Source organism: Cnephaeus nilssonii, assembly GCF_951640355.1.
Source record: "Cnephaeus nilssonii genome assembly, chromosome: 13".
Classification (NCBI taxonomy): domain Eukaryota; kingdom Metazoa; phylum Chordata; class Mammalia; order Chiroptera; family Vespertilionidae; genus Cnephaeus; species Cnephaeus nilssonii.
This window is the reverse complement of record NC_137084.1, coordinates 36,809,635-36,827,720: the sequence shown is the minus strand read 5'-3', so window position 1 is coordinate 36,827,720 and position 18,086 is coordinate 36,809,635. Positions and strand designations below refer to the sequence as shown.

At 38.5% G+C, this 18,086-nt stretch overlaps 1 protein-coding gene across 3 annotated transcripts in view; it reads right to left on the bottom strand.

Annotated features, from left to right (window-relative positions):
- The window catches only part of SBF2 (SET binding factor 2), a 369,973-nt gene that overhangs the window by 71,528 nt on the left and 280,359 nt on the right, over window positions 1-18,086 (bottom strand). For all 3 annotated transcript variants that reach the window (XM_079788328.1, XM_079788326.1, XM_079788327.1), the window contains exon 18: window positions 1,415-1,585. In XM_079788328.1, the coding sequence (XP_079644454.1) occupies window positions 1,415-1,585 (171 nt within the window). The remainder of the gene's footprint in view (window positions 1-1,414; window positions 1,586-18,086) is intronic.

Here is an 18,086-nt window from a genome sequence, read left to right as displayed (position 1 = left end):
TGCATTTGGTGTTATGAAAGAAAAATCAGAGTTTAAATTAAATTCACACCAATAGTGTACAACAATAATCTGGAGCATCAGCTAGATGTCAGATAGTGCTATGTGTTATTAAAGGTTCTGTTCTTACCATCCTCAATATCAGACCAAGAATATGCTTAAATTTACGAGGCACAGAATATTTGAACACTACTGTGTAGTTTCTGTTAGATAGCTCAGTACCTTTATCTCACAAAATAGAAGGCCAAATTAAAATAGAGAATGATGGAAAGGGTCAGCAGCAAGTATTAGCCCAGCATATAAAATGAAAAATTACTCTTAAAGTGAATCCACATGGACAATTAGGCTTTAATTGGCCTCATTCAATTAATGAGGATGAAAAATTCTAACATTTATTATTTAATACATGCCAGGCACTCTTCACTGTGCTTTACTTGTATTAGACATTACAATCTCATATAGTCATATCTGTTCATCTTACCAATGAGAGAATTAGGCACAGAGGGTAATATGAATTGCCCAAGACCAGATAGCTAGTGAACATTTTAAAATTTCAGAAATATTTAAACTACTTTTTCAAATTAAAAACAAATTGTTTCTGTTCTAAAATATTTTTTAAAAATATTTTATACTGATAAAATATATAGGAGCATATAGAATATTACTAAAAGAAGACTTTGATTCATTGTTGGCATTGGCATACTTCTGAGCAGGACTAATGAATTTTGCATTTATTTTAAAGTCAATCAACTTGAATTTGACACTTCTTCAAGAAGTTAAGGGCACAAAGACATGTACCTAGGTATTTTAGGTGTGTTCGTTCTGTTCAATATCCTATAATTGTTTCCAGGGAATTCTTATTTATTAAAATACTAGAGGCTTGGTGCACAGATTTGTGCACTGGAGGGGTCCCTCGGCCTGGCCTGTGGGGATTGGGCTGAAACCAGCTCTCCAACATGCCCAAGGGGTCCCGGATTGCGAGAGGGTGGTTCTCGGGTGACGCACCCTGGAATCAGGCTTCCTCCTCTCTGGTTCCGGGTGCATCTCCCGAGAACCGCAGCTGCCAAGTCACTACAGCTTGGCAGCTCCTGCACTGAGCGCCTGCCCCCCTGGTGGTCAGTGCACGTCATAGCTACCAGTAGGACGGTCGAATGGTCAGCCTTTTGCTTAGGCTTTTACATATCTAGATAAATAAAATAATTCTAATGCTAAAGAATTGTACTAAGAAGTTATTACAGAAAAAAAAAGAGAATGTCAGAAATCAACAGAAGATGCTCACCACAGCGCTACCTAAGTAAACGCCAAACACATCGGTAGGAAAGTGACTAGATTGCCTTTTGCCCCGGGGACATTTGACTACACTTTCTTTGAAGCCAGGATCCCGACCCACACATGCACCTTCCTCCACCTCTCTTACCTTCTGCTTCAGATGCGGGGCATGATTGTCTTCCTTGGCTGAGAGATACAGGGAGCGAACTTGTTCCTGCACTGCATTGTAAAAGGTTGTCTCCCAAAATTGCTGATTTGTCCAAATGGGGTGGTCTTGCACACAGGTGTAAGCAAACTGGCTGACTCCGGGGGCCAGTTTCTGTGAGAACACACAATATGAAATCTATCACCATGGGGCTGGCAGAGTTGTGACAGTTCTGAAGGTTACAGGGGCCACAGTTAACCACAGATGTGCTCAAATGACATATCTAAACAGTATCTTAGGGCAGTATAAGCTTAGCAACTAGTAACTTACTTTAAAAATGTTTTTATTGATTTCAGAGTGAGGAAGGGAGAAGGAGAGAGAGACAGAAACATCAATGATGAGAAAGAATCATTGATTGGCTGCCTCCTGCATGTCCCCTACTGGAGATGGAGCCTACAACCTGGGCATGTGCCCTGACCGGGAACTGAACCGCGTGACCTCCTGGTTCATGAGTTGACGCTCAACCACTGAGGCACACCTGGTGGGCAACTCACTCATTTTTCAACTGGCAACTTTGGGCTTGCTAGAAAACCCTTTCAGGTCTCAGTCACTTTATCTATCTAAATGAACATTTTAGCAAAAGCTAAAAAGGAAAGCTATTATATGAATTAGAGACTAAGCACACAGTAGGCACTGTAGAGTTGGTAGCTTTATTACAATTAGAACACATAAAATCCATTGCAACCTAATTATAAAACTCCAGATAATTTAAAATTTCTTCTACTTGGTTTTAGAATACCTTTTTTTTTGGGGGGCGGGGGGGGGGGGGGGGCGGAGCATGGCACTAATTGAAATGTGAGTAAGCATACAGCTTTGTCTTGCACACAGAGTGAGGGCATGTCATGAACTTGGGACTCAGGAGTAACTGCACCCTCCCTGCTGCTCACTCTAGCCCTTGACCTCCCCACCAGGCTGTTGCCTGGCTCACATACTCCCTAGCGACTGTCCTGGCTTCAAGGGCATTTTCTGGTAACCAAGTCTGGGTACAGGATGTTAATCTTGAACCAAACCTTCCTTTCCAGGACTTCCTGCTGGGCTTCAGAGTGGCAGTCACCCTTACTCTGTGATTAACAACAGAGGGAAGGAAAACTAACTCTTGCAGGCACTAGAGGAACTTCATAAATATTTATATATCTCATTTAATACTAAAAATCTTATAAGATGTGCATTATTATTGCCAATTTAAGGAAAACAGAAGTTCAGGGAGGTTTAAGTAATTTCCCAAGGTCATATAACAATTACATAAGTGGTGGTTTCAAGGGCAGACTTTGCTGGTTCCAAAGCCTCTGCTTTTACCATACCAAACTGTCTTGCAAAGGAACTGAAAGCAAATAACAAAATACATTAAATACCAATTAGCACTGCTGTCTGTTCCTTTTTTCTGCACTTTAGGATTTTGTTTACTTGATATGATTTCAAATTGATAATGCATTTTATTGTATGTGAATTTTTATAAGAGTTTATGTGAGCCAAACTGATGACATATGCTGAGGAGCAAGATCTCAAATATTCCCTGCATTTAAATTTCACAGGTAATTTACATTGCTGAATTTCAGTTAATGATTTGAGTATCTTTTCACAGCTATTGCTTTCATCTCTAAAAGTTAAAAGATGTTTCAACATTTTTTTCCCATCATTTCTCAGCAAACAGCAGGTAGCATTCTCAATTGTTAGACACTTTTTGTCCATTTTATTCTTTGGAATTGAGTTCATCTTTTTTTCTGTCAATAGAACTAAAGTTTCTGATAATGAAAGTTTTCTTTTGAACCATTTTAATAAGCAGACTAAACCTAGAGCTGGAACAGGCACTAGGCATACCACGAAATGTAGTACCTGTGTAGTTAGAAATGGTGTGGCTAAATCTATTTGCCTATGAGAGTCTATGTACTTCTCTATCCCACGTTTAAGTCCCTTTCAAGATGGGATGTGCGTTACACTTTTTTTTGCCCCTAAGCATTCTAAGGACTAACAATGACCTTGTAGCAGTGCACAAGGCTGTTTTGCAAAGAGAGATTAAAGGCACAAAATTCAAGATAAAAGCATAATTCTCAACTGTCTTTCCCATGAAAATAGAGGCAGCATCATTTCTTACAAATGCAACGTCACATAGCAGTTCTTAACATTTTAGAGTTCTAAAATTATGTTAGTATAGATAAGCTCAGAAAAAGCTCTTAACAAATCCGCATCAGGCTCTCATTTAAAGTGCTTTTAGAGTCATCCACACACAGAAGTTATTAATTATAAATCTTATTACAACTTGGCATCTCTGCAGGAACCAGAGAGCACACCACAGCCCTGCCTTTCTCCTTCAGAATTTTTCTTACTGACGCTGCATATTCACTTTCCTTGGCACGGACCAGTTATTATCTTCCTGTTTATTTACAATCTAAAAGTGAGTATGAAAAAACTTGCCTAAATCTTTTGAACAAGAGCGAACTGAATATGTTCCTAGGCAGAAACATGGTGTAAAAGAGAGTGACAGTAGCCCAAAGGGTCAGAACCCACAGCTTGTTTACTTGGTGAGAATTAGAGCAGGGTGAAGTGGTTAGAGGATAAACACTTGTTGGTGGCAAGACAGTCACAAATGACCATGGCATCTTAGACATGCATACAAATCATTAATTCCAAAATACTCAAAATATTATTATTTTTCCAAACATGAAATCTGCCTGTTTTCTTTGTGGTTTCCTGCTATGTCTTTTCAACTGCAAGCCTGGGGCACTGTGTCCCTGGCCATGAGGGCGGGCAGGGCCGCGGCACTGATGGGCAGGTGTGTTCTTCGGACCAGCAGAGGGCAGTAGCACCTTATTCTGCCTAGATTCCATCAGGGCTGCAGAAAGGAATTGCAAAGATGGAACTTTGCAGTCTGGCTGGGCTAGAAAGTGGGTGGTGAGGTGAATGCTGCATGTCCTCACCGTACACTTGAGAGACCCTATAAAGAAAATGGATTTACCCAAGGTCACACAGCAAGATGGGTAGAAGAGAAAGGAATAGAAATAAGGGTTTCCATTATTCTACATCATTTTTGTAAGGTACAAAAATTAAGATATTTCACAAAACAAAGCCATGGTATAATTATCTAGAGAAAAGTGCAATGAGACTGTTTAAGGTTTCAGATCCAGTATATCCTGTGATAGTAGTAGTTGTTTTAGGAAATAAAGAAAACAAGCCTCTGTGGATAAAACTATCTTCCAATTTTAATCACTTCTTTGGTTTGAAGAAAAAACTTTCCCAAGATGGTTTCTCATAATGGCCCGCATTCCAGCTTCATGACCTTTATTGCATAAGGAGACTCAGTCTACACGCAGCGCGGGGAGCAATGGTGGTAGGGAATGCTGCTGTCAAATGACATCTCTCCCTCCAATGTTGGCAAAAGTATTTACTTTACATTTCATAATGATTCTTATGATTCTGTCCTAAAGAAAGAAGTGATATTTTGTCATGCAATTTTATGAAGTCAACACAGTCTTAAAAAATGTTTAAGAATGTGTTAACTTCCTTCCTTATCTAGAAGAAATAGCTTCAAATGTACTAGATTAAGCAATGCCATTCATTTTCCACAGAACATTGAAAGGAAACCCAGCATGGGACAGGATATAGAGAATAAACTCATGGGCTCACCAACAAGCAGGCCAGATTCAGATCCAAATAAGTGGACACAAATCATCTCAGAGATGAGCTGGTCAAGGGAAAGGTTAAGATATTGGTGTGAGAGGCCTGTCTAAGGCTAGACATGTTTGCTCTCCAGGCCCAAGGCTCCAGTTAGGGAGCTCAGAGGCAAATCAGGTTTCAGGGGAAAAAGCTAGCTGGCAGGATTGATTCCATCCTAATATATAAAAAGCCAGGGGCTGTCGTGACCAAAACAACTGGATGGACGACTGAACACAGGCTTTGTGGGGTGACAAGGCTGGCAGGGGGTTAGTGAAGGACGACCAAATGACTGAACAGCAGGCTGTGTGGGGAGACCAGGCTGGCAAGGGGTTAGTGAGGGATGACCAAACGACTGAACAGCAGGCTGCATAGGGTGACCAGGCTGGTGGGGGGGGGGCAGTTGGGGGTGACCAGGACAGCAGGGGGGGGGCAGTTGGGGGTGACCAGGCCGGCAGGGGGGGGCAGTTAGGGGCGATCAGGCAGGCAGGCAGGCAGGTGAGCAGTTAGGAGCCAGCGGTTCCGGATTGTGAGAGGGACGTCCCGAATTGGAGAGGGTGCAGGCTCGGCTGAGGGAACTCCCCTCCCCACCCCGCTGTGCATGAATTTCATGCACCGGGCCTCTAGTAAATATATAATGGTCTTAAAGAATAATGCAGAATACAAAGATTCACTGTGTAAGTTGCTGAACATTTCCTATCCATTCTGGCTCTGGAATACACATGTACCTTATTGTATAGTTCAAGGGTGGTGCCAGCCGTCCCTTTATGATTCTACACTGGCCCGACCAAGTCTGGATGTTACGTCACTTTAGGAATTAATTTCTGAGTAGTTTCTGATGAACTTTGAAAGTGTTTAGTCTTGAGAGACAAACAAAAGGAAGAAAGAAATAGAAAAAAGTATGTATCTATAACCTATATTTGTCAAATCTTAAACATGCTTGCTTTGATTGGAGCCCACCGTGTACCTGTCTTGATCCCATTTCCCTCCTCTCCTAGAGGAAGCAATGATCCTAAATTAGGTATTTTTCATTCCCTTTATGTTTTTTACCAGTATATATTCATAAAGAATATACGTAAGGTTATACTGCAGGTTGCATTTACCCCTTATTGAAGTTTTTCAAAGTATACAACTTAAGTAATTTTAAACTAAACTATGCAATTAATTGGGACAAAACACAACTGGCTCTTTGTAAACACAACTCAGAAGGGGAAGAAGAGAGTGGCCTATAAACAATGTGTATTTAGGATAGTGTGTGGATTAGCCAGTGGGATTTAGAGAACAGTGAGTAATCCAATTCGTTAAGCAGAGGAGATTGTGAAAAAGTAAATTTTCCCTGTTCTACTACCTGACACTCTAAGATTGAACAGTGCAAGCAACCTCAAATTCATGATCTACACCTCTCCTTGGATGCTTAGAAGATCCACGCACACAAGTTCTTCATAAGAAGTACATTCAATCACCAGTATCAGCCAGTATTCATTGATGTGCCAAGGTCAGTAGTTGGAATGACAAGGTTGAAGTCCTTCAACCACTTACCTTTCTAATGATTCTCTGTATTAGTAAATATTGAGAGATCAAAGATAAATCAATTTATTTTTTGTGTGGTTCAGAAATTAGTTGAAATCAAATTCAAGCTTACTGTCAAGTCCTTTGCCTGGGTTTGGTATTCTTAGAAATAAAAGACAGAATCCAAATCCAATCCACCTTGTTTTTGGCAGGTTTTTAAACTTTGAATAAATGGTACCATATTGTGTTTTATTCTGTGTGTTGGGTTTTTGACACATTACGTTGCTAGACTTATTCAGGTAATAATAACAAATAATGATTATAATAATTTAACCTGTACTGAGCTCTCACTACATGTATTAACTTACTTAGTCCTTACAGAAATCTTATGATCCATTGAGGTAAGTACTGTTATTACCTCTGTTTAGAAGGTGAAGAAACTGAGGCACAGAAAAGTTAAGCAATTTGTCCAAGAAAATAGTGCCAGGAGGTGGGAGAGTCTGAGCTTGGATTCAAACCCAAGGGGATTAGCTACAGAATTTAGTTTCTTAATCATCGCGTGATTTAACTACTGCATGGAATTCCACTATATGAATATATAACATTTCCTTGTTTCTGTTAATGGACATTTGTATAGTTTCCAGCTTTTTGCTATTGTAAACAATGGTGTGTGAACATTATCTCACATGTCAACTGTCAATTTTGATTATTGGTTTAAGCACCATTTAACAGTTCCTGGAAGTACGTGAGAGGGGCCTAAGAAATATGGTAATTCCCATTGTTGTCTATAGCAATAAACATTTTGGGGTTACTGCATGTTGTTTATTTTTTCAATGAGAAATTATTCAATGGAGATTTTTTGCAAATCTATTTTAAAAATTAACAATAATTCTTTAATATAAAATATCTAGTCGATGTTTAAATTTTAATTATTATAAGTGTTTAAAAAGCTTTTCTGGTTTTTAAATTATTTTTATTATTTTTTATAAATAGGAGGGACTTAGGAGGGACTCAAATAAGATCCATATATTACTATTCATTCATGTTGGTGAGGTTAGTTTTAATCTATAGGTTTCTCTACCATCTACCGATCTGTCCACCTGTCTTCCTTGCCCCACTTACAATCTGTTTGCTGAAGATTTGTCCAACAGAGTTTCATCAGTCTGGTGGTTGCTAACTGCAACACAGTTAATGCTGCATTTTTTTTTTTTTTATGCTCTGTATTTACTGCAAATTGGTAGTTGGATCTAGAGCCTTGATCAGATTCAGACTTGTTTGGCAAGAATACCAAGTCACTTCTGGTTGTCTCTTCTGCTGTGATGTTAAAGGTTATTGATGGTCAATGCTCAGATTCATTAATCATTAGAAGTAATAAAATAGTGGTATTTTCATTCTAACATTATTTCTTCACTTATTAACTGGGATATTTCTATAAAGAGAAACTTGCCCTCATCAACTGTATAGTGACCCAAATAGTCTGTATTAGAAAGCAAGATAAATACATGATTTTATTCCTTCATTTATCAGTTTTTTAAAAAAGTTGTTTTTTAGCATCTATCACAGATGACCAATTAGTTTTTTATTCATATTTTATGAAATCATGGATTTAAAAAATATATTTGATTTAACTATTCTTAAACCTGTTTAGAAACAAACCAAAAAAGTCTACCCATACATGTTTATGGGAAACTTGTGTTTTTCATTAACTCAATACCAAGCCCTATGATCTACAAAGTGCCTATGATCTTATATGAAGAGACAGGAACTCCACATGTGATGGTGGATGAACCTAATAATGTTGCTTGTAACAGCATTGTAAACTGGCAGAACATAATCAGCAAAAAAGACTAGTAGATATATAACAAGGTGTTTTCTCTGAGGTGTCAGAGCAACAGGAGCAGCAGGAGAAAGGCACAGGAAATGGAGGGACTTGGTGAGTCACAGCTCTCACTATGTGTGCTTGCAAATGGCCCCAAAGCTCAACAAAAATGTTTATTGCAGCATTATCTTTAATAGCTATGCCCCTTTCCAAAGTTACCAATTTTAATGTCTAGCTATAGAGAAGAAAGGTTAAGTACATTGTTAACACAGAAGAAAATTATGTTGCCACTGAAGTGGTTAATATGGTGATGTACTTATGAATGAATTGTTTATGCTACATTTCAGAAAACAAATAAAATATGCTAAGATTATGTCTGGAAGTACACAAAGACTGGGAGGAAAAAGACAAAATGAAAATGAAGTAAAGGTAACAGAATTTTTTAAAAATTTTATTTTAGAGAGAGAGGAAGGGAGGGCTCGGGAGGGATGGAGGGAAATAAGGGAGTCAGAGAGAGAGAGAGAGAGAGAGAGAGAGAGAGAGAGAGAGAGAGATGAGAGAGAAATAAGTGACCTTTTCTTCACTAATTGAGCCACATCAGCCAGGGAGAATTTTAAGTAGTTTGTTTTGCTTCTTCAAAAATAATTTTAAGAGATTTAAAAAAATTAAATGAGGCAGACTGAATATTCTTTGATCTCTAAACCCCACTGAAATGAGAGCAAAGAAATTTTGAGAAAAAAAAAAGAACAGAATGAGAAAGGAGAGAACACTAGATGAGCAATGTTAATAAAATTTTAGAAGTCATAAAATGTATTTATAAGCAATAACAAAAATTAAAGATGAGATAAAGCTGGCACCCCACACTACTTAGAGAAGAAAAAGCCCTTTCACACTTTAAAAGAGGCAATTTTATGGTAGATGAATTATATCACAATAAAAATAATGAAAACAATCCAAATGTTCATCAACTGGTGAACACAATGTGATTACATATGTACAATGTAGGATTATCTATAATAATAAAAGCATAATATGCTAATTAGACAGGACAGCCGAACGACCTTCCAGATGTCATTCCAGATGAAGCCTGAGCTACGAGGGCCGAGCCCCTTGCATGAATTTCATGCATCAGGCCTCTAGTATGGCAATAAAAAGACATGAGGTACAGATAAATACTATACCCTGGATGAACTTTGAAAACATTATATGAAGTGAAAGAATCTAAAATGTCCAGAATAGGCAAATCCATTGAAACAGAAAGTAGACTGGGGTGGCCTAGAGCTTGGGGAATGGGAGAAATGGGTGGTGACAGCTGATGGATATGGTGTTTCATTCTGTGATCATGAAAATGCCTTAAAATTGATTGTAGTGGAAGGGGATATACTAAAACCCATTAAATTGAATACTTGAAATGAATGAATTGTCTGGTATGTGAATATTTCAATAAAATACATTTTAAAAGATTGATGATAGAAACTGGGTTGAGAACAGTTGGAAACTATATTATCTTTGTAACTTTTGGTAAATGTCAAAGTACTCTAAAATAAAGGTTTACTTTAAAAAAAGGATGGAAAGCTGGTGTGGCTATGCTAACAGAAGACGATTTAGATTTCAAAGCAAAGAATATTACTACAAGTAAAGGTAATTTCATAATAGTAAAGGACCAATTAATCAAGAAGACATAAAAACCCTAAGTGTTTCTGTACAAAATAAAAGAGCTTCAGAACACATGAATGAGGAGAAACCAAGATGGTGGCATAAGTAAACACCTGAACTTGCTGCCTCGCACACCAACTTCAAAACTACAACTAAAAGACAAAAGGGACATCATCCAGAACCACAGGAAGACTGGCTGAGTGGAAATTCTACAACTAGAAGGAAAGAGAAAAGCACACTGAGACTCAGAGGAGCTGTGGAAGGCAGAGGTACGGAGGCGCACACACGGAGAGGGCTGGACAGAGTACGCGGCTGGCTTTTTCAAGCCGCAGGGAGACACAAGCTCCCGACTGCTCTGAACTCCAGTTCCGGGCGAGACTCTGGGGACCCAGACTCATATGGGGAGAAACTGGACTGTCTGGCAGCAGGCGGAACTTGAGGGCGGCTTTCTCTCAGAGGTGCTTGCAGCGATTACCACGGGACACTGAGACCTAGGGACCTCTTAAGGAAGGGCTGACGGGAAGCCATTGCTGTTTGCTCCACCCTGATACTCCGCTCCATCCAAGCTGTGCGCAGAGGCTTTTGCATATGAATGGCCTGGTCCTTTGTAAACTAAACTTACCTAACAAACTGCAGCTGAGGCAAAAAGACCCAGAACATCCAAAAGAAGGGCCAAGGCCCCACAGCAGCTTGCATTGCTTCACAGCTGGGCCTCATCTGAGCAACTCCAAACCCCAAACAAAGAAGAGGAATCTGCAGATATCTCCATAGCTCCTGCTGGTGACCTCAGGCAGAGGCTAAATTAGCCCCTTCTTGCAGATCCAAGAGCCAGTGTACCCAGGGGTCAGAGTAGGACCATCCAGATTACAACTCCTCAGATCCATAAGGGACACACTCAGGGGGCAGATTCAGTGAGCACCAAAGCCCCACTGAAGCAAGTCTTGCCTCATAAGGGTGTCTCCAGCACAGAAGTTCTCCCATCGTAGACACAGCTGATCCTCACAGCCAATTGGCCTGGAGGTCAATTCCTCCCAGTGATACCAACAACAATCAAGGCTTAACTACAACAAGACTGTGCACATAGCCCACAAAGGGGTGCACCAAGAGTGTCCACCTCAGGTAACTGGGGAGGCTGAGCCACTGGGCCCTATAGGACACCTAGCACACAAAGCCACTCTATCAACTCAGGGAAGCAACCAAAATGTGGAGACAAAGAAACAGGTCACAAATGAAATAAATGGAGGAAAGCAAACTACTGGATATAGAATTCAAAATCACGGTTATAAGGTTTTTCAATAATTCTCTAGAAAAGGCCGATAAATTTAGTGAGACCCTCAAGGATATGAAAAAGGACCAACTGGAAATTAAGCATACACTGACTGAAATAAAAAATAATATACAGAGATCCAACAGCAGACTAGAGGATCGCAAGAATCAAGTCAAAGATTTGAAATACAAAGAAGCAAAACACACCCACCCGGAAAAGCAAAAAGAAAAAAGAATCCAAAAATATGAAGATAGTGTAAGAAGCCTCTGGGACAACTTCAAGTGTACCAACATCCAAATTATGTGGGTGCCAGAAGAAGAGAGAGAGCAAGATACTGAAAACCTATTTGAAGAAATAATGACTGAAAACTTCCCCCACCTGGTGAAAGAAATAGACTTACAAGTCCAGAAAGTGCAGAGAACCCCAAACTAAAGGAATCCAAAGAGGACCACACCAAGACACATCATAATTAAAATGCCAAGAGCAAAAGATAAAGAGAGAATATTAAAAGCAGTAAGAGAAAAACAGTTAGTTACCTACAAGGGAGCACCCATATGATTGTTAGATGATTTTTCAACAGAAACTGTGCAGGCCATACGGGAGTGGCAAGAAATATTCACAGTCATGAATAGCAAGAACCTACAACCAAGATTACTCTACCCAGCAAAGCTATCATTCAGAATTGAAGGTCAGATAAAGAGCTTCACAGATAAGAAAAAGCTAAAGGAGTTCATCACCACCAAACCAGTATTATATGAAATGCTGAAAGGTATTCTGTAAGAAGAGGAAGAAGAAGAAAAAGATAAAGATAAAATTTATGAACAACAAATACATATCTATCAACAAGTGAATCTAAAAATCAAGTGGATAAAAAAATCTGATGAACAGAATAATCTGGTGAATATAATAGAATCAGGGGCATAGAAAGGGAGTGGACTGACAATCCTTGGGGGAAAGGGGTGTGGGGGACGCGGGAAGAGACTGGACAAAAATCATACACCTATGGATGAGGACAGTGGGGGGGGGGGGAAGGGCATTGGGTGGGAGGGGTAGGTGGGAACCAGGTGGAGAGGAGCTATAGAGGGAGGGGGGAAGAGGAACAACTGTAATAATCTAAACAATAAAGATTTAAAAAAAATAAAAATAAATAAATCAGAAAAAACCACATGAATGAAATCTGATAGAAATGCAAGAAATAAATATACAACTATATTATCTTTAATATCTATTAAAGAGAGATTACAATATCTAAATAATAGAAATAGAAGCAGAATTAGACTTGAATTACAGTATCAACTAACTTAACCTGATTGGCATTGATAGCACAATAGCAAAATATGTACTAGTATACAAAACATTTACCAAGACAATCTGCATTCTGAGTGATAAAATCAGTCTTAATACATTTAAAATGATTCAAATCATATGAAGTGTATTCTCTGATATAAGCGGAATTAAATTATAAATAAATTAACAGAAAGCTATCAGGAAAATCTCCAAATATTTTGGAAACTAAATAATTAATGGATCCAAAAAGAAATAAAAGGGGGCAATTAGAAAGCATTTTGTACTAAATGAAAAAAAAAAATTAGAAAATGTCAGAACTTTTGGGATGCCATTAAAGCAATACTTTGGGGAAGATTTATAGCACTAAACGCCTGAATTAGAAAAGAAGAATGGTTTCAAATCAGTGACGGCAGCTTACACTTACAGAAATTAGAAAAATAAAAGCAAAATAAAAGTCAAAGGAAGCAGAAGAAATTAATGAAGATAAAAGCAGTCATTAATGAAATAGAAAAGAAAAAAGAAAATCAATGAAGCCAAAGCCAGTCCTTTGAGAAAATAAAGTCAACAAATCTCTAGCCACACTGATAAAAATGAAAAGACAAAATTACCAACATCAGGAATGAGAGGTAACATTACTAAAGATTCCACAGATATTACAAGAATCATAAAGGAATATTATGAACAACTTTATGTCAACAATATTGACAACTTAGATGAAATGGATAAATTCCTTGAAAGATACAAACTACCAAATCTCACTGGCACTTAATATGTATTTAGCAAACCAGCGGCTCAAGGAGTTAGTGGGAGCAGTGGCCTAGTTATACAAGGTCACAGCACAACAGCCAAAGCCCCTGTGGGAAGTCATGGATGTTGCTGGAAAACATCAGCACCTGCCTGAGGAACAGGAAGCAGTTTAGGGATCTGCAGGGGTCGCAAGGCAGGCCGGGCACCTGTGAAGCTGGCTACGACCATTTAGCTCTAGATGTCCTGTATGTAGTAGTCAATTCTATAGTATTAGGTTAACCAGACAAAGGTGTGTCCCCTGGAAGAGCACATTTCTTTCCTGTGTGGTAAACCTCAGCATTTAAATCCTCTGATTTGGATGATGTTATCACTATCTTAGCGACTGTTCTAAAGATAAAGAACCTAGAGGAAAAACACAAGCTCTGATTTAAGTAAATTATTCACTTGAATTTTATTACCAAAATTGAACTTTTTCTTTTCTTTTTTTTTTTTTAACATTTTATTTATTTATTTAATATATTTTATTGTTTTTTTTACAGAGAGGAAGGGAGAGGGACAGAGTTAGGAACATCGATGACAGAGAAACATCGATCAGCTGCCTCCTGCACACCCCCCACTGGGGATGTGCCCGCAACCAAGGTACATGCCCTTGACCGGAATCGAACCTGGGACCCTTTAGTCCACAGGTCGATGCTCTATCCACTGAGCCAAACCGGCTTTGGCATGAACTTTTTCTTTAGATGATTTTCAGTTCTTACTAGATGAAAGCAAAAACCACAGTACTACTGAATTATAATTTTGTAGTACATCTTTTCCTTCCTTTCCATCTACTTCCATCTACTCAACTTTTCCAGAGACAATGAAAAATTAAATTATTTTGTTAGAATTATGGAAAGCCAAGTAAATCTTGAAAGCATTTTCCATAAACAACACAATCAACATCTTGGAGCCTAAATTTCTGAATTTCACTGAAGTTTTGACTCAAAAACTTAAATCAAAGGACAAATAAAGACTCAAATTGTAGGTTGCATCCATGGTACAATCTACCGTGGGTGAAGTAACTACAATTGTTACTTCAGTGTCTACATTTTCAAGGGTTTTATTTCGAAACTGTGGTCTTCTGAGAATGAGTGACGGACAGCCAGTGTGATTCACTAAGGTGGTGCCTGTGCAAAGTGGAGGCCACAGAGCACTAAATAACTGGGGTTGGACCTTGAAAACTTTCTGAATGATAGAATATTCTCAGATGAGTCACCTAAGCTTCTAGCTTAAGTTCATTATGAAGACAACACCTTCTTGACTTGGATGTGTATCTGATAGAGGCAGGCAATCCTATTTTTGAGAAGAAAACTTAGTATTATAAGCTGCCTATATATAGTACGGGAAGAAAATGTATTTTTTGAAAGGAAATATGCCCCTGCTTTTGAGGAGAACAAGCTCTTGTTCAACTTTAGCTCTCCTGTTTCTCATTTATTTTGGAAAGATTCATTAAAACTGAGACTCTAGAATGAAGAACAAGCTGTTGACTTGGTAGCCATTTCCCAGGAAGATTCATCTATTGAATCATATGGATTGAGTCAAAGTTATCCAAGTGTTTGCATGGGTAAGCCCACCACTATACCTAGAATTATCTAATTCTAGACAATTAGTAACTAGCAGTAATCATTTGGGTAAAATTAACCAAGATGGGTCCAAAGCTAAGAAGAAATAGCTGTAAAGTTGTATGTTCTAGGACTAGAGATGGTTGAAGGTCCAGGAGATCATTTTCTACTTATAAAGCTTTTAGGAACACCACAAAATTCCCCTCACCACCCCCACTCTCTAGCCACTATGTCCATTTATTAATGTCCAGAATTTTACTATTCAGATGTCATTCTTACAGTTTGAGGCCTAGTTCCTACTAAAGAGTAAATATCCCTGCAGGCTTGAGAATACCTTTACCCAACTGGCTGCTACTGAATATGAAAGAAGGCTTGAAGATTAATTTTCCTTAAAAGGCCAGAAAAAACAGTCATGAGGGAATTGGAAGTCTGATGCAAGAAAGAAATAAGAAGCCTATTGAAGCTGGAAAAGGAACTGAACAAGGCTGGGGAAACCACGTATTTCTCCAATATGCTGGGTCAACTCTCCTGAGAGGTCCAGGTTGGGTCCTTGGCATATGCAGAAAAAGGTTTCCAATTCATGCAGAGGTGGAGAAATTCAAATTCAATATACATAATTGGCAGAATATTTTCTGCCTATCATCAAATACTTGTAAAAATGTGAGAGCTCAAATGTGAACGTATACAGACACACACAAACATGTATCACTTGTTAAACCTGAGTCACTTGTTTGAAGTACAGACTCGTTAAGTGAAAAGAAACCTCAGAGAAAGTTTAATTTTTTCATTGACACATGGGGGATGCTAAGACACACAGAAGTAAAGGAACATAACCAAAGTCACAGAGCTAGTTAGAGCAGTGCTGGAACCAGAAAGCGATGTTTTATAAGGTACTAACTAATTTGGCCACATCCTTTCTTTCTCGACTTCCTGAGTATTAGTCACTTGTGTGGATGCCACCCCTGCAGGGGAAAAAGTTAAATGCTCTGTGTGCTGATCATACTCTGCTTTCTCACTGCCATGACATTGGTTAAGCTATTTCTTCCACTTGGAATCTCTACTTCCAATTTCTAATGGTTAAAATCATACACATTCTACAAGGGCCAATTCAAATGCTAAATCCTTTAAATGCCTCCCCTGGTTGTTTCCTCTCTATTTTCTATCTGTTATAATCTGACTGTGTCCCCCTAAACTTCATATGTTGAAGCCCCAAACCCCCAGCGTGGTTGTATTTGAAGAAAGTAATTAATGTTAAATAAGGACATAAGGGTGGTGCTCTGATCTGATAGGATTAGTGCCCTTATAAGGAGAGATACCAGAAGGCAGGCACTCCTCCCCAACTCCCCCTCTTCCAGAGCATATATGCAAATGAGGAAGAAAGATGTGAGGACATAGCAAGAAGGTGGTTACAAGCCAGAAAGAGAGTCCTTAACTGGAAACCAAGTTGGCTGGAACACTGATCTTGGATTTCTAGCCTCTGGAACCATGAGGAAATAAATGTCTGTTGTTAAGCTAGCCAATCTATGGAATTTTGTTATGGAAGCCCAAGCAGACTAAGGTACATCTTATACAGAACTCTGTTTATACTTCTCTAATAATTATTTCATTCTGTTTTTAAATTTAGGGCTATTTTTGCTCAAGAATGTGCTGAAATGATCTGTTAGAACCTCTCTCAGAATTATATAAGATAGAGCAGCTTTGGATAGATTTCAGTTGCCAACGTGGTAAAATATAATAGCAATAAAGGGATTTGTATTATAACAAAAGTGATCAAGGTAGAGAAGGGTTTTTAAAATAATATTATACTGTTATATAAGACAGTGCATTATATGAAATCAGCTCCTATATTATTCCTATTTTTGCATGCTCATTAAGAGATGGTAATAAATACTTATTAAAAGACTAACAATTTATTAGGTTCTAAAATGAAGCATTAAAATATAATCAATTAAACATAAATAATTAAAATTTTTGTGTACATATAGTCTCTCTCCTAATAGCCTTTGATGGCAGAGACCATGTCTGGCACATCTTGGCATCAACTCAAATGTCCAGAGTATCTTAAGTATGGATGGATATTGGAGACACATAAAATGCTCTTGAATTCTAAAATGGTTAATTGCATATTTTCCAAGGGTTTCCCTTCTAACATTACAATTTTTATTCTAATTTTATTAGCGGGAAACATCACCCAAGAGTATACTAAAACAATCTAATTTCTCACAGTCATTCCAGATGGTTCTCTGACTCCTGGTAATCCCCTGCCATCAATACTGAAGCACTCCTCTGATGGAGGTCCCCCCTCCCCTGCTTTCATTTCCCCAATCCTTAAATCTCCCCTGAAAGTGGCTGCTCTTTATCTTTATGTCTCGCACATCATGTGAAAATCTATCAGTGACAAACGGGGACAACGGCAAAGCTGCAGAAATTGAAAACAGACCTCATGAGCTAGGGACAAGATGTTTCCCTTTGGACATAAAGGGAATTTGCTGAGTCACGGAGTTGAGTATTTATAGCACCACACAATTTATTTTCTGCTGTAATAACCTATTCTGTAATTCAGCAGCTCCTCCACAAGTCTTCATCAAAACTATGATTTCTAAAAAATGCTAACAATGCTGACTAATAAGAAGGAAACAGCACTACCTAAGCAAAATGAAACTAGAAGAGTAATCTATTTATAAAGTGTTCTTTAGGGACAAGTTGTTAATAAAATCTTTGCTTTTGCTACCCATAAAGAGTGATGAGTTCTGCATTTCCCATTCTTTCCTAAATATGTTATCAAGATGTACCTCACTGAAGGTTTTCTAAGTCCTATCCTTAGGCCTTTCCCCACTATATCACACAATAAGAATTCACAACCAGAAGAAGCTAAAAGCTACAGCTTGTAAAGCTGGCATCCTATTCACTCCATCTGGCTGCAGATATGTTTTGTTTTGGTTGTCTAGGGTTTTTAAAAGATTAAGGCAACATTTAAAAATAAAGACATCCTATATAAGAAAAGGCTAATATGCAAATTGTCCCCTTAGGAGTTCAATCGCTCACTATGACATGAGCTGATCACCAGGGGGTGGCGCAGAA